The 23,797-nt window shown below is 42.1% G+C and overlaps 1 protein-coding gene across 7 annotated transcripts in view; it reads right to left on the bottom strand.

The window, feature by feature from the left end:
- The window catches only part of FRMPD4 (FERM and PDZ domain containing 4), a 318,694-nt gene that overhangs the window by 27,750 nt on the left and 267,147 nt on the right, over nucleotides 1-23,797 (bottom strand). For all 7 annotated transcript variants that reach the window (XM_064143073.1, XM_064143067.1, XM_064143068.1 and 4 more), the window contains exon 5: nucleotides 8,908-8,953. In XM_064143073.1, the coding sequence (XP_063999143.1) occupies nucleotides 8,908-8,953 (46 nt within the window). The remainder of the gene's footprint in view (nucleotides 1-8,907; nucleotides 8,954-23,797) is intronic.

The raw sequence follows: 23,797 nt of genomic DNA, 5'->3' as shown, positions 1-23,797 counted from the left end.
ATTCCCATACAGCAAATCTGGCAAACCGCTATGTGTCTCTGTCGCTCTCTACAACCTCTCTCGTTTCCTTTCCGCAGCCTCAAAAGTCACTTGCAGCGTGGGCATAAACACTTCAATAATGTCATTGCTGAGATGTGAAAGGGAAGTCTAGCACAACTGAAAGATCTGAATATACTTGAGTCCTCAAGAATCCCTCCGGGATGTGGCGATCGACATGCACACTGCACAGCCAAAGGAGTGCTCCATGGTCTATCATAAAGCACAGAGCTTCCTTCCCTTCCCATTTCTGCTGTGGCAGTGTGGTCAGGACTCTGGCCCCATGCCAGACACTTTGGGTGAGTCTGGAAGCAGACTGCTTTCTAAAAAGCTTCAAACTACAAACCAAGTGTGTAAGAAAATCTAGAACAGCTGTGCCACGTATTTGGGGGAATGTCTTCTGCTGGTTAAAGGGCTGAGTAATGGTACAGCTTTAGTATTTAATGGCATAATCTCTATATTTCTACCCCTGCCTCAACTTCACACTTGATACTTTCTCTTTGACAAAGGAACTGTTTCAAAAGGCTGTGGCAAACAGCTAGGAAAACAGATGGGCTTGATTGTTGAAACTTGCTGATCTAACAAACTATCTGCAAGATGATGGGCTGCTCCATTCCATTTTAATGTCATCAGATTTGTAGGTGAAGAAGGCTATCAATTAATGATTCCTAGAGTGCCAGGTTCATTTGTTTCTGATACTCTTCTAGCCAAATGGAAGCCATTATCCTCAGTTAACGACATTAAGCAGGAGGCATTTACACTAAGGCAGAACACTTATCACTGCAAGTAAAGTACTTGCGTTGTCACAGACAGAAACAGCTTAATTAGAGTGACTTCTGAAAAACAGAGGATGCATTTTAACAAGGGATCAAAATGCTACAAAATCCTACAAACCTCACACTATGGGACCAAAGCACTGCTCCCTGTCCAAAAGTCACAGTATCACAGTATCACCAAGGTTGGAAGAGACCTCACAGATCATCAAGTCCAACCCTTTACCACAGAGCTCAAGGCTAGACCATGGCACCAAGTGCCACGTCCAATCCTGCCTTGAACAGCTCCAGGGACGGCGACTCCACCACCTCCCCGGGCAGCCCATTCCAGTGTCCAATGACTCTCTCAGGGAAGAACTTTCTCCTCACCTCCAGCCTAAATCTCCCCTGGTGCAGCCTGAGGCTGTGTCCTCTTGTTCTGGTGCTGGCCACCTGAGAGAAGAGAGCAACCTCCCCCTGGCTACAACCACCCCTCAGGTAGTTGTAGACAGCAATAAGGTCTCCCCTGAGCCTCCTCTTCTCCAGGCTAACCAATCCCAGCTCCCTCAGCCTCTCCTCGTAGGGCTGTGCTCAAGGCCTCTCCCCAGCCTCGTCGCCCTTCTCTGGACACGCTCAAGCATCTCAATGTCCCTCCTAAACTGGGGGGCCCAGAACTGAACACAGCACTCAAGGTGTGGTCTAACCAGTGCAGAGTACAGGGACAGAATGACCTCCCTGCTCCTGCTGACCACACCATTCCTGATGCAGGCCAGGATGCCACTGGCTCTCTTGGCCACCTGGGCACACTGCTGGCTCATGTTCATTTTTACTTGCTTACGTGGAAGTCAGTGAAAATTCAGCTATCATTTCAACACTACTTGGAGAAACTGCTAACAAGAGAAAAGCAGCCTTACATAGAGACTTGCTTGGAGAAAATGATAGTGAAGACTGAGGCCCTCCTTCAAACCCTACTTGCTAGGAATTGCAATCAATGGGCATCCCATCAGCAGGGTCTGCTATAACAAAAGAGACTTTCTGGAAAAGGTTTGTGCTTTTCTGCTCTCCTCCTTTTATGGATTTTTCAAAATTAGGTCCTATTTTTGGCAGCAGAATTATATCAGGTCATTTTTTTGATAGCTCTCAAAAACAATATCCTACATTTGGAGGGAAATTGTTTTTCAATGAAAAGAAGAATGCCCTGTGCCTTGTCTGCTTTTGCTGGTCAACTTCAGTTCAGGGGAGATTCCAAGTGAAATGGTGTTTATTTGCTGCAAAAGGCCTTTTGAGTGCTCTTGCCAGTAAAGGTGCTACAACAACAAAACCTTTACATATGCTCAAGAAAAATAAGGATTTAACATTTGGAAGAGGATAGTGTGGATAGAGCTAGCATAAAGAAGTGAAACAAGGCAGAAGTATGGACAGGCTGGATGGGTGGGCAGAGGTAAATTGGGATGAGATTTAACAAGGCCAGGTGCAGGGTTCTGCACTTTGGTCTCAACAATCCCAAGCAGAGCTACAGGCTGGGGACTGAGTGGCTGGAGAGCAGACAAGAAGAAAGGGACCTGGGGATACTGGTAGATAGTAGCTGAAGATGAGTCAGCAGTGTGCCCAGGTGGCCAAGACAGCCAATGGCATCCTGGCCTGCATCAGGAACAATGTGGCCAGTAGGACAAGGGAGGTTATTCCGCCCCTGTACTCAGCAGTGGTCAGGCCACACCTTGAGTGCTGCATCCAGTTCTGGGCTCCTCAATTCAAGAGAGATGTTGAGGTGCTGGAAGGTGTCCAGAGAAGGGCAACAAAAGGCTGGTGAGGGGCCTGGAACACAAACCCTATGAGGAGAGGCTGAGGGAGCTGGGGGTGTGCAGCCTGGAGAAGAGGAGGCTCAGGGGGGACCTCATTGCTGTCTACAACTACCTGAAGGGACATTGTAGCCAGGTGGGGGTTGGTCTCTTCTGCCAGGCAACCAGCAACAGAACAAGGGGACACAGTCTCAAGTTGTGCTGGGGTAGGTATAGGCTGGATGTTAGGAGGAAGTTCTTCACAGAGAGAGTGATTGGCATTGGAATGGGCTGCCCAGGGAGGTGGTGGAGTCACCATCCCTGGAGGTGTTCAAGAAAAGCCTGGATGAGGCACTCGGTGTCATGGTCTAGTTGACTGGCTAGGGCTGGGTGCTAGGTTGGCCTGGATGATCTTGGAGGTCTCTTCCAACCTGGTTGATTCTATGACAGTCATAAGGTGAAAAGAAAAATTGCTTTGTGACGGAGCACACCAAAGATCTGAGAGAAACTGAAGTTTAAATAGCCATAACTTGTACACATGCAATAAATTGTAAGTTTGTGACTTAAAATTAGTCATTAGTTAAACATGAAATATTCTGTTTGTTGTGAAATAAAGAAAAATTGCACGACCACAGAAATGTGTTGACTTCTTCATCCATCCCTAAAGGCAATTTGATGAGACAAAATCTTGCAAGCAAATAAAACATGAATAAAAGGAAGAATTCAATTTACTAAGTAGAACAGTACACAATACCCACAGGTAAACTAAATAGTGCCATTCACAGCTGTGAGCAAGGCTGAAACAACTACACTGGCTCACAAGAGCGTTGTAGAAGAGCAGGCAGGGACACAGAGGCAATAATGCTGTGAAGTTTTACCATGCAGTAATTTGTTATGACCATAGGGCACTGACAGATCATTACTGTGACTATTTCTTTGCTAAACTCTTGGCACAAATTTAAGTGCTGAAACTGCACTCAGACTTGGCTTCTGGACTAGAAGCTGGTGATCTATCATAGACAATTATAGTTTACTATTTTCAGTACTTATGTTTTACTATTTGTAGATGGTAATCACAGGCTGGTCATTAATCCTATACATGTATAATGTGCAGAATCTGTAAGGTGGGGGATAGCCAAACCTACTTTAATACAGGCACTGAGAAAATCCATTCCATTCCATCTAAAGTAAAACCAGGCCAGTTTACTAGGCTGAATAGCCTAAAACCTGTCAGTGAAACCACAGGTCAACTTCAGACTTTGAGGAATGTGCAGACATTGCAATTCACCTCCTGACTAGATGGGCCTGGGCCATCTTCCTGTGTTTATTATGTGTGGAGCTCCCTCATACGATCCCTACCACTGGTCTTTAAGGATTTCTGCCTCTCCAAAGTTCAGCCACTTACATTACTTTACATCCATGATTACCTACCATAGACAGGTGACTGCTCTTAATCCAGTGCAGAAAAGTACAATAAAGTCACTCATGCCAGACTACTTTTAGCTCTACAACACTGCAAGGACAAGGACCTTTGGGAATGTATGAAATGTTGCCTATAAATCTGGGCTAAAATGAACAAATGAAGGATTATATGAATGATAATGTACCTGAGATGGCAGAAAGGGCTAAGGAAGACTGAAAGGTGATCTAATGGCAACAGTGAGAGGAATGGGTAAAGCCCTAGAAGGAGAAAACAGTGCACAGTGTGAAGGATGGAGAGGCTCTTTTCTGCTGAAAATAACTAACATGGAAGTTCACATGGGATTTTCTCATAGTCTTTGCTGTGTTGATATTCACACAACTTTTATACCTGCTCCTAACAGATAGCTGTTGTGCCAGTTTGAAGCAGGCTAGAATGTTTTGGTGAGAAGAACTAGATTACAGGCTGTGAAAGGAAAATGATGGTGATGTTTACTTCGCTCACAGGCTTGCTGAGATGTATAGGAACAAGAAATAAAAACACAGATAACCACTCTCACTCAGGCTGCTGGCTGAGCTGCATCTTACTCTCTAACCTCCATTTTGGACTAATCCACTTTGCTTCCTAACCCCCTGGCCAAACCTCCATTCTTCCTTGGGACTGGGGTAAGGTTGAGAGGGGTAGGGGGAAGGTGAAGAGGCAGCTGGGAACCCCTCCTGGGGACTTAGGTTTCTGGAAGGGGAGTTGTGTTTCTGTATTACCTTTTACCTTGTATATTTCTGTCTATAACTGTATTTACTGTAAATATCTGCTTGTATATTGTGCCAGCTGTAAATATAAGCTTCATTCATATGTCCATAGCCGGCTGAGTCTAGTCTGTGTGCTTTCCAAAGTGTGGGGGGAGGGCAGGGAACACCCAAACCATCACATTTGTACAACTACAATCCAGAAAAATCCATATAGTCTAAGAAGAGGCCTTCAGGAAGAAATGTCAGAAGAAGTGGTACAGATGAAAGGAAAAAGTTTGAGAGGCTGTTTCAAACAGCAAAGAGTGATCAGACAGTGGTCGTGGACCAGGCAGCACTTCCAGGATGCAATGAAGTGATGGCAAGTTCATCATTAACCACACTGCCCACAGTCCTCTCCTGTGAAGGATTAAACCTATGTATGGAATTGACCATACCAAAAAGCCAATGTGGAGGTTATGCAGTAGAAAAGTTCCTCAGGGCAACTGTAAAAGATGTACACACTTGAAAAAAAACCCAACATCATTTCTATACTAACTTCACAATTTCAAACAGTCAAAAGTCATCTCATACAAAACGCTCACATCTGACTTCCAAATGATTTCTAAAGCAACACCTTGGTTGTCTTTTTCTCTTTAGATTTTGAAGCATTTGTGACAAACCTGTTTCTTTTTATAGCCTTCTTTACAACCACATGTCTAGATGTGGTTGTTGCTGCTGTTACACGATTCCAGAAGGCAAAGCAGCATGAAAAATAGTGTGAGACTCCTAAAAAGATTGTTGCCACAATGATTATGATCCATAAATAAGTGTAATTTATTGTAGTTTTTCTGCAAGCACTGTGTCTCAGATATATAACTGTATTACAAAAAGAAGCATCTCTTTGAAAACAGAAAAAGATCTTATCCTTTTCCTCCTGCAGAACATACACACCACAAAAATGACAGATCTCAGCTGGGTTTGGACTATGTCCAAAGAGCTTAAGAGATTAATCATGAGAGCTACCTAGCGAATGATCTCTACACATAAAAACTGAACAGACAGCAAAACAGGCAAATTATTTGAGTAATGCTTAAAACTTAATAAAGCAACAATCAGGGTGACAGTCTATTTACAGAACAAAATGGTCACAATTATAATCTAATGCCATTCTTTCAAAAACCCAAACTTCAGACTGCTTCACTGTTCAGTGACCTCTGTGAGCAGTGGAGATGTGAACCTAGCAGAGATTTGTAGGTTGGTGGTAAGAAAAATCCTAATGCTTTGGTCTGTCGTAATTAGAATGGAATGTTAATGAGTTTAAGCATTAAACAAAACTGAATGTGCTTAAGCAATAATGATCCACAAGCTTTCAAAAAGTACTAAATGAAGTACAGAATACTAGAAATCTAGATTGCATCTACTTTGACCTGCAGTCATAAAGGACAGTTACTTGAAAGCACAAAACCAAACCACACTCTAAATAGTGCAAATAAAAAGGAACAGCACTCTTGTAATCCATCTTGGCAGATTATTATATTTCTCATGCAAAGACAGAAAGAAAAACGTTCACTGTCAAGAAGAGAGATCAATTAAATGTTTGTAAAGTTGTATTTCTGCCAAGAAGAGGGAAGAAGATCAATCTTTATTTAAAAGCTCTTACTTTGCCTTTGTCTGTTTTCTACTTCATCTTTCCAGTTTTACTGGCAACATAGTAAAAAGGAAAAATGGAGGAGGCAGAATTAAAGAAAAGAGGAAAACATATGGGCATCATAATTTTTGATGATGATAGTATTGCTTTCAAACTGTAAGACAAAATATATTTGTCAAAGGACTCCCTGTACGGAAGAGCAGAACAGGTACATAGCTGGAGCGCAGCAACATCCAGAATGGCATCATTCAGAGTGATGTCACCTATCAGGCTCAGGCATTGCTGGCAGTACCAGTAACAGCGTGGCAGTATGAGGGCACAGACTGTTCAGTGAAAGTCAAGAGGCTCCAGGAGACTTCAGAGCCCAGGGTTTGAAGAAACTGAGGGACTCTGCACTGCTTGAAGGGTCAAACTGGGCTGTATATACTGGCAGCATCCCAATTGCTCCCTCTGCCTGTGCAAACTTTCATTTACACTCCAGGAAAACTTGGGGTAGAAAGTGATTAGGGAACGATGTAATGAATCAGCAAGACCCTTGTCTAGACATGTAGGGAGGTATAGTGAGAGAACACAAACCAGAGGAAATCTGCAGAGCCAAAGGTCTTGCAGTTGAGGCTCTCCCAACTCAGCACATGCCACTGAGGCATGCCAAATTTGGGGATAAAAATAGGTCAGTTAAAGCCGGAACTGATTTGTACACATCACTTACATCTTCTGAGTGCTGTGTGGACATTCTTGGGGAGATAATCTTAACCTGTAAGAGATAAACTGTCCACCACCTCTGGAAACGTGTGCCTTGCCTGCTGAGGTAGACCTGGGGGACTTTCACAGACATGCCAGAGTAGGGCAGTGCTAATATATGTATGAGTGCGTCAGTCCAAATATGTGACAGGACAGCAAATTGTTTCAGTGCCCTTCCTAGCTCAGTGACATCTAGAGGTATTTCAGTTATTGATCAGCTTTTGGGTGCTACGTAATGATAGGAACTGATTCTGCATTGATAGGTCTCAAACATGGCTGGAACCAAAAGAGCTGTGAGGATAGTAGGTTATGATGCTCCCTCTTTTCCAGGTGAGAGACTAGAGCAGGGCCACACTGATGCTTTAAGACCTCCCACCAAACAAACAGTGCATAGAGCCTTTGAGTTTCAGCTTAACGTTCCTTACATACAGGCTTGCTCTCATACCAGCAGCAGAGGGATAACAGGCCACAACATCCCCCACACATGGAATACTTTACTGTTTGCTTGAAAGGGCTACGCATACCTGCACTAAAGCACATGACCTTTCTTCACCTGACACTTGAAGAAAGGAATTAAGTCTGTTAACAGATGAAATTAAGTCAACCTGCACAAAAAAAGCAAGTGGGTGAGGATTTCCACTTCACTGTATTATTTATATTCCCTGTGATCAAAACCACAATCCAGCAAGCTTCAAAGGCAGTTAGCCTTCTTTAGTCAGCTCATACCTGCATTTTCATACCTGCATTTTCATTCAACGTGGCTGATGTCAACCAGACCCCAACCCATCTTCCTCACAGTGCTCTAAATGCAGCGTGGCAGCCCCTGCCTGGTTCTGCTGTGGAATACATGCTTTTCCCCCATGATTAAGTTGCTGTGCAGACTGACTTCTAGAAAGGGTACAGGACCAGCACAACTATGTGGCCACCTCTAAACCAGCCATAAAAGCTAGTAAGTAGGATGAAGCCACACAGCACTGCTCAAATGACATTTGCAAGATGTCTATTTTGGCAGCTTCATTGGATAAACTTGTTTCACGTTTTGGTGTCAAATCCATCTCATATTTTGGGATGAAAACTGTGCAACCAGCCCCTATTAATGAGAAGTGCTGTGTAGCAGGCTAGCCAGTAGGGAACTGAATGGACGTGCTGAATCTGAAATCACTCCTGATGCATGGCTTATGCCCCTCAGCAGCCTGCAAGGAATGCACAGGGCTGTGTATGGCTGTATGAGAAGAGAGAGATGTGCTTCATTCCCGGCTTGGCTTCTCTCCTTTATCATGGGAGATGGGTTTAAGCTCATATGTTGTGAACCCACTCCCACAAATCACTGAGCAAGGAGAAAATAAACATTGCATCAGCCAGCTCCAAGGTGGGCTGTAGTTTCCCCTGGTCCCTTCAAGCCAGCTTCACACAATCTCCTGCCGGTCTCTCGCTTCCACACGCCTAGCACAGCTCTCCCTTTCACAAGGTACAGCTGGCTCGATACAGCAGTGTAACTCTGTGGGACTGAGGCAGAATCCAGAAAATACCCAGGAGCTGTGCCAGATCAGAAATTGAAGTGGAACTCAGTGTTCTGCTCCACCTATGAGTTTAAAGATACTATTATTACTTAACTTGCTAATGCAGTCTTTGTGCGCAGGACACAGCAACACAGTCTTAAACATCACCTTTAAGAGACACAGCCCTTATCTCACTTATTTCTTTTCATTGCACAGATAAGGTAGAGACACAGAATATAAGCAGGAAAAAAAAAGAGGTGCAGTGTTGCTAGGAAACTAATTCAGAAAAAACTGACAATACTTACAGGGTAAGGTTGAACAACAGTAAGGAGGATTGATTCTTTGCAGCTTCTATAAAAAAGAAGGAAAAGGTAAAATTAAGTAAAGGTTCATATTTTTATTCAGTACAGATAACCAGCTTTTCTTTTCTTTTTTATGGAGAAAACTTGAGTAACATGGCAAAAAAATATTACAATCACACAGCAGAGAATTAGAGATAGGCCAAAATAATCATGGATAATAAAAAATAAGTTTTTTTCCAACTTAACAAATCAAACTGACTTGACTTTACAGCTTATATAATGAAATATCTCCTTCAACAGAGAGACTTGCCTGCAGCAATAATGTTTGTATCCAGCAAAAAATGTAATAACATTTCATTAATCCTATCAGTTCAGCATCTACAGACCTTGAACTTCTTTCACCTACTTTACAAGTGCGGGTCACTTTTTACACCAACCAGCTCTTGTACACTTAACGCCACATTTATCTGAAGACAGCAGTGTTTTCAAAACAAAAATCAAGACAAAATTGATTACCTATTTCTTCTCTAGCTCACCTTTTTAAATGCCTGGAAGAGCATTAGTATGTGATCACAGAATCATAGAATCATAGAATCAAGCAGGTTGGAAGAGACCTCCAAGATCAGCCAGGCCAACCTAGCACCCAGTCCTAGCCAATCAACTAGACCATGGCACTAAGTGCCTCATCTTTTCTTGAAGACCTCAAGGGATGGTGACTCCACCACCTCCCTGGGCAGTCCATTCCAATGCCAATCACTCTCTCTGCCAACAACTTCCTCCTAACATCCAGCCTATACCTACCCCGGCACAACTTGAGATTGTGTCTCTTTGTTCTGTTGCTGGTTGTCTGGCAGAAGAGACCAACCCCCACCTGGCTACAACTTCCCTTCAGGTAGTTGTAGACAGCAATGAGATGTATTAGATGTATTAGTATTAGATGAATTAATATTAGATGTATTAGTATGAGATGAGTTACACCTTTAGACTTTTTATGCTTTTAAAAGATTGCTAAAGAAATGTTTTTCTTCAAAACAAAATAACACTTCTTTAGGATGAGACTAGTAAATGAAAGTAGATACAAGCAGGTCTAAAAAATGCAACTGATTTTCAGGATAAAGAGAAAAATTATTAGGAATCTTGACATGATCAAGTGGTGTAGATAACTGACAAATGTATATTTCAAGTATTGGTGGGCAGTTAGGGGAGGTTGATATCTGGACGAAGGAAGAAGAAGCCAGAGTCCACATCACTCACATTACAGCATTGGTCAGACAGTTTCTGAGGGCAGTATTAGCCAGGAAAAGGCCTCTTGCCATTTTGTTGAGATGGAGTTGATGTTATGTTGGTTTTACCACTTTCAAACTCAATTAGATGTTTATTTATGCAATTTATTGCTTGGCTTACTCTGAAGTGCAACTGATTTGGCATGTCTGGCCTGCTCAGCAGAATTAACTAAAATAAATCACACCGTGTTGGTCTTACACAGTGTCACCTTATGTTCAAATCATACCACTGATATGCAACTTATAAAACCAAAAGGCAAAGAAAATAAAGAAGAGACCAAAGGTCTGGTCAGCAAATTAGCCTGCGACATCAGAATATACTTGATTAAAGCCAACTGGGATAGCAAATTCTGCTTCTGACAGAGCTATCACTCATGCAAGGTGTAAGGTCTGCTCAAACAGCTCCTAGCTACAGAAAAGTTTGTTAAGCTCCAATATTTAGTCCTCTTATTAGATATTCACATCATTACACTAAAAGAGTATAGGGGGAATTCAAAAGGAGGAATTGAAGGCTTTGGTTGCTTGTGTCTGCTTGGAACAACAGAAGTAAAACTAAGTTAGAATACTGAAAAAACTAATGAGGAGATATCACAGTATCACAGTATCAACAAGGTTGGAAGAGACCTCATAGATCATCAAGTCCAACCCTTTACCACAGAGCTCAAGGCCAGACCATGGCACCAAGTGCCACGTCCAATCCTGCCTTGAACAGCTCCAGGGACGGCGACTCCACCACCTCCCCGGGCAGCCCATTCCAGTGTCCAATGACTCTCTCAGTGAAGAACTTTCTCCTCACCTCCAGCCTTAATTTCCCCTGACGCAGTGAAAATTAAATACTCTGCCACAAACCAGCATAATTTTATCCCCTTTAGATATAATTATTACTGCTTTAAGGAATTTTCCACTATTATTTTTCATGTCAATGAAACGTGTTCCAGAAATTCTCTACTCAATCACGAAACAGCTTTTATTTACAGCATTCATAGATCTGAAAATTTACAGATGGTTTTGGAAATCTCCATGATTGCTCTTTATTATGCTGTAGCTTATAGCTCTTTTAGCTAAAACCAGGATTCCCTCTATATTTTTATGTTTTACTTACCACAATTTAGGGAATTTGAAAATGCACAATAAGAAGTGCAATTTATTTCAATAATCTCATGGCCACATCTATGTTATCTCCATTCATCTAATTGGTTCCAGCAATATTAATGTAGGCATGTAAGTAGATAGAAAAGCCCACAGTTTTTAACTGTAGGACAAATTGCAGCTCTGGGACAAATACCTCCTCAATCACTTTCAATCTGCTAATTTGTATTTCTTGTGCATCACGAGGTGACCACTTCCTGTGGTCCAGCTATCTTAGAGAGTTGCCTTTAAAAAAGATCATCTACTCCTGAAATTATTTTTCATCTCTCTGTTATTCTTCAATTAAACATGTCTAGGTGCCAGTGTAGGCAAGATTCAACCTAGACTAACAACAACTTTTCTTAAACCAAAAGGTAAAAACATTTATTATGGGGACAAAACATTCTTACAGGATAATCACTTTTATCGGAAGGTTACCAGACCCTGGACCACTCATTCACTATTTGGGACAGTAATAAGGTGATGTGGGGTACCCCAACTGAAGCATGTTACACATACACAAAGCAGGTGTGTGGCACCACATGCAGTTCCCTCTTTATCATAGAATCATAGAATCAAGCAGGTTGGAAGAGACCTCCAAGATCATCCAGGCCAACCTAGCACCCAGCCCTAGCCAGTCATCTAGACCATGGCACTAAGTGCCTCATCCAGGCTTTGCTTGAGCACCTCCAGGGACAGTGAAAATATTTAATCAGCAGCTTTTTGATCTGTAGTACTCAGGCATGACTAAACTCTTCATTTTAAAATTTCCTCAAGTCATGATGAGAAAACATCACACCACATCACTCCCAGTATTTCTAACACTGCTGGTAAATCCTATATATCTAAATGATAACCTTTGCATAGCATGAGAGAATGTCAACTGTACCATACATTGTATATATCACAGTGATGGAAAAACAATGGAATCACTCATCATGTACTGTGGTCTGTAGCTTTTAAGGTTTAAATGTATGTGCACATACAAATGTCCACATGTGACAGTAGAACACATCAAGAGTTTTGATTACATTACACAAACTAGGCACATCAACACGCTTAAATATAAGCTACTTTTAAACAGGTTCTGAAAGACAAAAGCAAAGACTGAAAAAAACTTCTGCAGTCTTAATTTACACTCCTTTAAGAATGTGACTTAAAAAAAACAACCAACCAAAAAAACCCAAACCATCAAATTAAAGAGTACATATTACTATTTACTACAAGTATATTACTATTACAAGTATATTACTATTACTACCACTATTTTATTACCTTTCATACCCACTTAACCACAATTACATCCCTTTTAACTCTACATACTCTTTTAGAATCATAGAATCATAGAATCAACCAGGTTGGAAGAGACCTCCAAGATCATCCAGTCCAACCTAGCACCCAGCCCTATCCAATCAACTAGACCATGGCACTAAGTGCCTCAGCCAGGCTTTTCTTGAAGACCCCCAGGGACGGTGCCTCCACCACCTCCCTGGGCAGCCCATTCCAATGGAAATCACTCTCTCTGTGAAGAACTTCCTCCTAACATCCAGCCTATACCTACCCTGGCACAACTTGAGACTGTGTCCCCTTGTTCTATTGCTGGTTACCTGGGAGAAGAGCCACTCAAGACCAACATCTGCAACTCTAAGCTTCAACACCAGCTGCAGACTTTCTGGGTGCCTTGCCACCTGAAAAGCTAACACCGACACTACAATAAAATACCATCATGATTCTTTAATTTCCTGACATTAGAATCAAATGTTGAGACAAAGGCTAAAATTTGATGTGGATTTCAGTGATTCATCTCTCTGTCCTTTCCTGTGCCCTGTGTGCTGATTATATTTGTCCATTCTCTCTCCTCCTTACAGCTCCTTAGGCTGTGACAAGGAGAGAATATAGATGACTCGATAATCAAATTGCGGCGCATTATAAAGGTTAAAGTTGTATTACTAAGTATCGCACATCTTGGGCCACATGAGGCATTAACATTCAGCTACAATGCCAGACATTGACTTTATCTGTGAATGTGTGGCATGAAATCACAGTCTTTCTTCTGCTTCCTTCTACGTGGAAGAGAGTAAGGGATGTGACGAGTAGGTGAGAGATGTGGGGGCCTCCCAGTACCTGTGCTGTGTTGAATAAGTGGCTCTGTTCTTTCTTTGTGCCCTATAGCAAATATAGCATATGAACAAAGAGAAAGTATCTATATTGCCTGTACTCACTCTTAAGATCTGAGAATGGAAAACTGCTGTTTATTTGAAAGTTTTTAACAACATTACATACTAGAAGAGCACTAGGTTTCTCTCCCAGCGAAGATGAACAAATTAGAAACTGACATATAGAATCATAGAATCAACCAGGTTGGAAGAGACCTCCAAGATCATCCAGGCCAACCTAGCACCCAGCCCTAGCCAGTCAACTAGACCATGGCACTAAGTGCCTCAGCCAGGCTCTTCTTGAGCACCTCCAGGGTGGGTGACTCCACCACCTCCCTGGGCAGCCCATTCCAATGCCAATCACTCTCTCTGGCAACAACTTCCTCCTAACATCCAGCCTATTCTTCCCCCGGCACAACTTGAGACTGTGTCCCCTTGTTCTATTGCTGGTTGCCTGGCAGAAGAGACCAACCCCCACCTGGCTACAGCCTCCCTTCAGGTAGTTGTAGACAGCAATGAGGTCAGCCCTGAGCCTCCTCTTCTCCAGGCTAAACAACCCCAGCTCCTTCAGCCTCTCCTCATAGGGTTTGCGTTCCAGACCCTTCACCAGCCTTGTTGCCCTTCTCTGGACACCTTCCAGCACCTCAACATCTCTCTTGAATTGAGGGGCCCAGAACTGGACACAACAAATAAAACAAATATAACAAATAAAAATATCTTTTACAGGGAATGTAATTAAGAGAAATCTTTCTCTTAACCATAACTTCTGTTTCACTCCCAAGAAACATCAAATTCTAAAACTCTTGTTTTGAAATACTTTGTTATCTGCTCTTTCAGCATACTATGCTTTACTTTGGGTCTCACTTTTGATGAGAGAAGTCTGAAATTCACAATTATGGAGTGAGATGCCATGGTTTGCAGTATACTTTGCACTACATTTTTAAAGTAAGGAAATGCAAATTAGTGGGCCAAAAACACACTGCAAAATGTAACAGGTTACCTCAAATGCCCTATTCCAAGCTAAGGAAAGTGGAACTCATCTTCAGATTCTAGCATCTAGGTTAGAGAAAAACTGTTCAGCAATTGAATGTCTTTCACTATTCTGAAGATTGAGGAGGTAATAATGAACAAAGAGTTTGCAAAGTCACTCTATTGTAATGTATTTTGAGTCATTTTGAAAGGATCATTTTGATTTGAGCTGTATATACATTTTTACACTTTCCACAGCAATTCTCTTCACCTAAGCAAGCTCCAAATTTCACTTCTGCAGACTTCTATCATGAAAGACATTCCTGTGGAAAAGAACAGTTTGCCCCAGAGATATGCCTAGATTTATTTCCAGAGTCAGAGACATCTTCCAGAGGAATCTTGGTAAGACAGAGCAGAGCCATCTTAACCCAATGTTGCCTTATCCTCTGCTATTATCACACAGCCCTCCTCCACAGGTCCTGCAGTGATGCCAACCTGCCAGAATAGACTAGGTGATAAGCTAGAGGACAAACTCAGTGTTTATTGGCACCCCTAAAATAATACAGAGGGACAGAGAGAGGGAGGCTTTAAGATTATGCATTTCCTCAAGGCTATTTCTGTTACAGAAGCAGTGCTATGCAAACATGAATGCACATGCCAAGAGCCCACACAGTTCAACTTCTCTGCATCAGAGAACTCCTCCAATAAAAGCCATGGTGTGTGGAGCTCCATTTCTAAAGGCAATACTGCCTCACAAACTACAGACAACATTTCCATGACTCAGTTGCTTCTAACTGAGATGTACCACAGATCAAACCAGGCTGGAAGCCATGATACTGTGGGCAGACTGCTTCCAGCCCCTTGTTTACACCTACCCATAGATGAATGCCGCTTTAGCAACAAGTGCAGAATCTGACCTCTCCAAGCATAGGAGGAGGATATTTTCCTGACAGCTTTTAGAGAAACACAGAAAATTATACCCTCTCAGGGGATGTGCAACACGTGGCACAAGAAGTCTTTGAAGTATGGCAGGGATTTCAGTTTCTGCCTGTACAGCTGGCTGCACCGACCTCTGGGAAGTCTCTCTGAGGATCCTGTACACAGCTAGGGATAGGCATTCCTACCATCATGTTAAGTAAACAAAGCAAGTTATGCCATGCATGGCATCACAGCCCCAACTCCATCTAAGACCGTTGCAGGAGTGCAGCAGGTGAGAAATGTAGCAAGAGCATCATAAAATAAAGTATACCACCACATATGGTATGGGGTCCCAGTCTGCAGTGGAGCAGTAACACTGCATGACATATAGATATAGAAAATGGGATGTGAGGCCAAGGTCTTGCTTTGGCAAGATGATACATGAGGAGCAACCTGAGACGTATGGGAGCATCAGGTTAGATGCTGTTTTCACCCAGGACAATAGAGCAAAGAGCACAAACATCATCGCGTGTAGGTTTTAGCCTTAGAGGTAGGGAGAGGGTGTTGGAATCTTTGGTTTCAGAAGTCAAAGAGATCGTACTCACATTTGGAAAGATGGTGACTGCTGCTTCTACTGCTGTTAATGGCATTACTTACCCTTAGTCTCACTGTCAATGCTGTAAAATGCTATTGACATCCAAGCAGCTTCAAATTGTGAACTCCTAGAACCCTATAGTTTAATTTACATAGCCCCACTGCTTTACAATGTCCTTAGCATTTAAGTCTGCCATTAAATATGTGAGGACGTGCAGCAGCAGACAAGAATCTGAGAATTTCACAAGAATCCTGTTCAAGTGTTTGAGCCCTAAAACTGGTGCCAGTAATGGATGCCTGAAATGACCACTGTCACTTGAAGCATAAAAAAATCTAAGGACAGGCTTATTTCTCAACCACAGGATCAAAGAGCAGCAGAAACACAGCTGTGAGAGAAGATACTCCGACTCAAACATAAATAACTTCAATAACAGCACACAGAAAATGATTGTCAAAGCAAACTGTGTTTTATATAAATGTTTTTCCTTCTTTTAGATGTCTGGCATGGTGTGAAAGTCAATCTATAAAATTGTCACAGTCTGCAGTTGGCGCTAATTGGAACCCTTGTTGGCAGTCTCCACAGGGCCAAGAATCGAGTGGTATCTGCAGGCTGAATTACACTTGCTTCCTCCATTAGAAGTGGTCCCTTTAGATGCAGGGCTGTGGCACACTAGTAGGCTTTCACACAGGAGATGAATAAAAAATCCTTCCATTCTCTACAGCTGTCCATCTGTTAAGCTTTCACATTTAACAAATTGAATCCGTTTTCTCTTTTATTACCTCTGTGGCCAGGTGAGCCCTGTAAAGAGGTTGTTCTTGAAATTCACTGCTTTATGAAGACGAGTAGTTACCCCTAGCTAAAAAAATCCTCCTCTTCACGAATACCTGAAGATGTCCAGCTGCTTATATTCTCAACTTTAAGGCTATAATCTTTGTAACTGAGTTACCATAATGTTAGCCAAACTAAGTACCTGAGTGTGCTGTACAAGAGTGCCTTGGTGGGATACTTGGTTATGCTGCTAGCTGCTGAGCAATGTTACCTGCAGTTCTTTACAAGACAGTGGCTTACTAGCTCCTTCTTACTACATCAGCATTCAGTTTATTCTGGAATGCAATTCAGTATCAGCAGTCGGCAGAAAACACTACATTGACTGGGCTGCCTTCCTTAGACAATCATTCTTCTATTTACATGGATCCATGACAGTCTCCCTCTCAGCTCCTGAGAGAACACTGGCTTAAACCTCAAGATGAAGTTGAGGATGTACAGGAGTTACTAACACTGGAGTTGTCTACTCCAACAGAATTGGTTGCTTAGCCTGGAGAAGAGGAGGCTCAGGGGGGATCTCATTGCTGTCTACAACTACCTGAAGGGAGGCTGTAGCCAGGTGGGGGTTGGTCTCTTCTGCCAGGCAACCAGCAATAGAACATGGGGACACAGTCTCAAGTTGTGCCAGGGAAGTCTAGGCTGGATGTCAGGAGGAAGTTGTTGGCAGAGAGAGTGATTGGCATTGGAATGGGCTGCCCAGGGAGGTGGTGGAGTCACCATCCCTGGAGGTGTTCAAGAGTAGCCTGGATGAGGCACTTAGTGCCATGGTCTAGTTGACTGGCTAGGGCTGGATGCTAGGTTGGCCTGGATGATCTTGGAGGTCTCTTCCAACCTGGTTGATTCTATGATTCTGTGACTCAGTACCCACTTTTGGCCCATGTGAAAGCTGAGAGCCAGATGGGCATACATGTATATCTGATGGACTGAGACTTTCACCAAGTCTGACTGTTACCATGCTACTGCCACACGATCTCAGCATAAATTACTTCACACTGCATGAAGATGCTACATTGCTGAGGCAAAAAAAAAAAAATGTAGCATTTGCTCCCTTATTAATTAATTGTTCAGCTGCCCTCTTCTAATTAGACTTTCTGCACATCAGTTTTATAGGATCAAAGACAGATAAATCAGGATAATATTGGTCTCTCAGGTCGCTCATCCAGGCCAGCATTTCAGTGCTAGTTTTCCTATCATTAACTGCAAAAGCCTCAGAAGCTCTGAGGAAATGTTAATTTTCAAAGCACAATGAACAAAGCACAATAAAGGCCAGCCCCAAGATGTTTAATGATGAGATCTCTTTAGGAACAGTGCTGTAGAGATACAGTATAATACTACCAAAGTAAAATATTTACAGAATGGGGTGGTCTTGCCATGGAAAGGGCACTTCTATTCTCCTGCAAATCTCTATTCTTCAGGCTGTGTTGCTTCTGTCAGACTGCAATGACTTTTAAATGGCACTTCTGTGGGCATTTTGAGTAAGCCCTTTCAAAAAGGGTTTCTAAGGGAGCTGCAGTTCCAAGTGCAATTCTGCTTTCCCACTCTACAGAATGTCAGACATGCAACAGCTACCCACTGCACACTCATGTATGCTAAACCCATGCAGTCAACATGGGATCACTTACCTTTTGCACTAACATACTTAATGAGGACTTTAAGGAATCTGGCCTGTACTGAAACACCAAGGTTGTACAACAAAATGCACAACACTGTAAATTCTAACCATTACACAAAACCCAAGCCAATGCCAATGTGACTGAGTTGGAGGGCAGAAGGGCTCTGCAGCGGGACCTTGACCGCCTGTACAGATGGGCAGAGTCCAATGGGATGGGGTTCAATAGCTCCAAGTGCAGGGTGCTGCACTTTGGCTACAACAACCCCATGCAGAGATACAGGCTGGGGTCGGAGTGGCTGGAGAGCAGCCAGACAGAGAGGGATTTGGGGGTACTGATTGATACCCGCCTGAACATGAGCCAGCAGTGTGCCCAGGTGGCCAAGAGAGCCAGTGGCATCCTGGCCTGCATCAGGAATGGTGTGGTCAGCAGGAGCAGGGAGGTCATTCTGCCCCTGTACTCTGCACTGGTTAGACCACACCTTGAGTACTGTGTTCAGTTCTGGGCCCCCCAGTTTAGGAGGGACATTGAGATGCTTGAGAGTGTCCAGAGAAGGGTGACGAGGCTGGGGAGAGGCCTTGAGCACAGCCCTACGAGGAGAGGCTGAGGGAGCTGGGATTGGTTAGCCTGGAGAAGAGGAGGCTCAGGGGTGACCTTATTGCTGTCTGCAACTACCTGAGGGGTGGTTGTGGCCAGGAGGAGGTTGCTCTCTTCTCTCAGGTGGCCAGCACCAGAACAAGAGGACACAGCCTCAGGCTGCACCAGGGGAGATTTAGGCTTGAGGTGAGGAGAAAGTTCTTCACTGAGAGAGTCATTGGACACTGGAATGGGCTGCCCGGGGAGGTGGTGGAGTCGCCGTCCCTGGAGCTGTTCAAGGCAGGATTGGACGTGGCACTTGGTGCCATGGTCTGGCCTTGAGCTCTGTGGTAAAGGGTTGGACTTGATGATCTGTGAGGTCTCTTCCAACCCTGATGATACTATGATAATACTTGGAAGCAGTGGCATCCTTTGGTGCAGCCACCAGAGACCTAGCAAAGATTATTAAATCTTTTCTGGTTACTTTGTGCTTTCTTAAATTCAGCCTGCCAAAATGAAGCCATCATGACTTTGTTACAGTTACATACATAGCAACAGCAAAACCTAATTTGAAAACTGCTGAATGTAATGATAAGATTCTTCTAATTCTCCAATACATCTGGATGTTTAAACTGGATTCAGAGTTCATTTACCTGGGAAAAGCAAAGAAAAGGGCAATACCTTGAGTGCTTTTCTGTACAGGTCCCACATGTTCCTCTACATTATCTGAATTAGATTAAGAGAGGCTTTCTTGTGCTCTACTGAAATTCCAGCAATTGCTTAGACATCTTGATGGAGTCCCATAGCTACTTCAACCATGGAAACAGATAAAAATAATGGGAAGTAGATAAAATAATGAAGATTATTTTATAAGACTGAAGGCAATGATAAGGTCTAAAACTTGGTGTTATTCTATTCACTTGTCTCAGTGCAAGAGATAGATTAACAAGATCTATCAATTGAAAAGGATGTTTCAGAGCACAAATGTAATGCTGATATTCACATAATGAAACCTTGCTGGTTTCTTTTCTTTCCTTTCCTTTTCTTTCCTTTCCTTTCCTTTCCTTTCCTTTCCTCTTCTCTTCTCTTCTCTTCTCTTCTCTTCTCTTCTCTTCTCTTCTCTTCTCTTCTCTTCTCTTCTCTTCTCTTCTCTTCTCTTCTCTTCTCTTCTCTTCTCTTCTCCTTTCTTTTCTTTTCTTTTCTTTTCTTTTCTTTTCTTTTCTTTTCTTTTCTTTTCTTTTCTTTTCTTTTCTTTTCTTTTCTTTTCTTTTCTTTTCTTTTCTTTTCTTTTCTTTTCTTTTCTTTTCTTTTCTTTTTTCTTTTCTTTTCTTTTCTTTTCTTTCCTTTTCTTTTCTTTCCTTTTCTTTCCTTTTCTTTTCTTTCCTTTTCTTTCCTTTTCTTTTCTTTCCTTTTCCTTCCCTTTCCTTTTCTTTTCTTTCCCTTTCCCTTTCCTTTCCTTTCCTTTCCTTTCCTTTCCTTTCCTTTCCTTTCCTTTCCTTTCCTTTCCTTTCCTTTCCTTTCCTTTCCTTTCCTTTCCTTTCCTTTCCTTTCCTTTCCTTTCCTTTCCTTTCCTTTCCTTTCCTTTCCTTTCCTTTCCTTTCCTTTCCTTTCCTTTCCTTTCCTTTCCTTTCCTTTCCTTTCCTTTCCTTTCCTTTCCTTTCCTTTCCTTTCCTTTCCTTTCCTTTCCTTTTTTCTTTCAGAAAATAAACCACAACATAAATCTTCACTTAGGAAAGAAATACCCTGTTCTAATGGTTTATTTTTACTGCCTGGTTTTGATGACTTCATGTTAGAAAATAACAATCACTCCTTTACTTATTTTCTTTTTTCTTGAGTCTGCCTGCAGACTTCCATGCCCCATGGGAAGGCAAAGTTTTGCTTTCATTGATACTGGGCTACTTCTCTTCGTATTAAGTGTCAGAGCAGCATGCTTTAGATGAGGACATCTTGACAACGTGAGGGAAAAAAGAAATGAAAAAGAGAGAGAAACAATAATTCTTTGGATAGTCACACAGTATTGGGGAAAAGATGAGTAACAGAAGACCAAGAGCTATGGTGATGGTGAAAAAGCTGTGGCTGTGTGCTGCACAGCTCTGAAATGGTTTGTGAAAAGTCTCTATCAGTACTAGCATGCTCAGAAACTTCAATAAAATTGATTTTATACAGGAGTAGGTATTGTCATTTAATCAGCAAATGCCACGAAGTTAGCACAAAAGTCAATAAAAACCTCATGGTATGTCTTATGGTTAATTTCACAGCAATGGAACTCTGTGCTCAGGTTAACACTGCACTGGTGATTGAACAAGCGAGGTGCAGCTCTGCTACCACAAGCCATGAAACCAAAGCTGGTCTGACAAGTGACTGTGCATGACTACGATGACATGAAAGGATGTGAAGGGCAGTGTGCTTGCTGTGATGGTCACAGAATGTTCTGTTGGCAAGCAAAGAGATGCTTCTGCCTTGCACAGTAAAACCCTGCTTCTAGCAGAGGTCTTCTTTGCCTACCAAGTGTAGCCAAAAGTTAGGAAGTTGATATAATGTTATTAATATCATGCAAATATTGTTTCACCAGTGCTTCCATTCTCCCAGCAGTTCCTCTCCACTCTGATTTTTGTCACAGGTGGATATACAGAGAATAGGTTTGCTGTATATACCAGTGCAGCATTTTGCATACTGAAGTTTGGTGAATCTAGGTAGCATGGCAGTTAAGAAACCAACAATAAGACAAATTCAATAAAATGCATTCTCTAATGCCAAACACCTTGAATAATCACTGCAATGAATTCAAATGAACACTGGCAAAAAACTGTTGTTCCTTGTTGAGATAAAAGGAAATGACATATTCTAAAATCACATTTCAGATTAGAAATAAAGAAGCATAATAAAAGATGTAAAATGTCAAAAATGGCAGAGGAGTGATGCCTGTATCAGTAAGACTGCAAAAGAGATCTATGGGAGCTACACAGCAAAGATAAGGAAAGATAAGTAAAAGCTAAAAATTCTTTAAGTATTTTTACTATGTGACAAATGAACCATAATCTTTTATGATCAAAGCCTCATTTTCATTTGTACTGAAGCATGAGAAATCATTACAGCTACTATTTATACTCTGCACAGTGCTGGCATTTTCACTTTCAGGTTAGGGCACTGCACACATGGTAATGAAAGGTCATGCATTCACATGCATTCTTCACTCCAAGTTTTCTTTTCCTCAATGCTTTTCAAAAAGCAGAACATTAGATAAACTTTCCTGATTAAACACTTTAGGAGCATCTTGTTTTGGGGAGTTTTCATTAATAATGTGTAATCCAGACAACCAGCAACAGAACGAGGGGACACAGTCTCAAGTTGTGGCAGGGGAAGTCTAGGCTGGATGTTAGGAGGAAGTTCTTCACAGAGAGAGTGATTGGCATTGGAATGGGCTGCCCAGGGAGGTGATGGAGTCACCATCCCTAGAGGTCTTCAAGAAAAGACTGGATGAGGCACTTAGTGCCATGGTCTCGTTGACTGGACAGGGCTGGGTGCTAGGTTGGACTGGATGATCTTGAAGGCCTCTTCCAACCTGGTTGATTCTATGATTCACTTATGGCTACTTTGGGTTGAAAGTCCTTCCCAGGCTTTGGATCCAACTAGTTCAGTCAACAAAGAAAAAGAAACTAAGAAGATGCATTATATAGGAGATAAAGCTCTTCAGTTCTGAAGAATGTTGTATTTTCAAGCAATATGTTACATACTCTTCTCAGGTCAATACTATCTGCTTCACAAACCTCACATTCATTCAAAGGCTAAATGATATTTTTCTTGCAGATGCCTGAACACTATCATTATTGCTTTTAAGTATTACCTGGGTTTTTTTGAACCAGACTAGCTCATCCAATCTAAGACCATCTGTATTCTTTGTTATGGAACACACTGTTGCCATGTTTTAAATAATTGAAGATTGACAGAAATAATTTTAAGAAATAAATGTTCCAACAACATAAAACTTCCTCACTAGAAAAGTTCTGTAAGTCTGTAGCTTGAGTTTTCTGGGGTTTACCATTACATCTGCAAGGTTAGACTATTGATGGATGCTAATCAGCAGAGACTAATACAAAGTGACTTTTGCTTACTGAGTCTGGAAGAGAAAATTGGTTGATCAGATGCCAAAGACACATCTATGTGCCACTGAAGCAGTTTAAATGACGGCAAATGGGATTTTATAATGATTTGGATGGGCGGCCAAAGAGGCTACTCTTCTTAAACTACCATACACGTGGCACAGTAATTCCGACAGCAGCAGTCCCAATGTGCAAGCTGTTTAGCTATTTGGCTCTATTTGTGTTCCCACACATAGACTGATAGAAGGAGGAATTGAATCAGAACGATTGTCGGCCAATTAACCACTTGCTTCTGTTAAACTGCATTAGTTATTGAAAAGCTCTGCTACATTTTAATATGTTTAACATTTGAAGGTTCATAGAATCAACCAGGTGGGAAGAGACCTCCAAGATCATCCAGGCCAACCTAGCACCCAGCCCTAGCCAGTCAACTAGACCATGGCACCAAATGCCTCATCCAGGCTTCTCTTGAACACCTCCAGGGACGGTGACTCCACCACCTCCCTGGGCAGCCCATTCCAATGCCAATCACTCTCTCTGCCAACAACTTCCTCCTAACATCCAGCCTATTCCTCCCCTCACACAACTTGAGACTGTGTCTCCTTGTTCTATTGCTGTTCAACTCTCTTTAAACAAAATATTTATTGTGCTAAAATCAGTAAGATCAACCTAAAAAATCTATTCTGTTCAAACCTTTCAAAATCATATTGTTAATTTTAATTTCCTACATCTA

Source organism: Pogoniulus pusillus, chromosome 5 (assembly GCF_015220805.1).
Source record: "Pogoniulus pusillus isolate bPogPus1 chromosome 5, bPogPus1.pri, whole genome shotgun sequence".
NCBI lineage: Eukaryota > Metazoa > Chordata > Aves > Piciformes > Lybiidae > Pogoniulus > Pogoniulus pusillus.
Note: the sequence above shows the minus strand (reverse complement) of the source record. Positions and strands in the feature narration are given on the sequence as shown.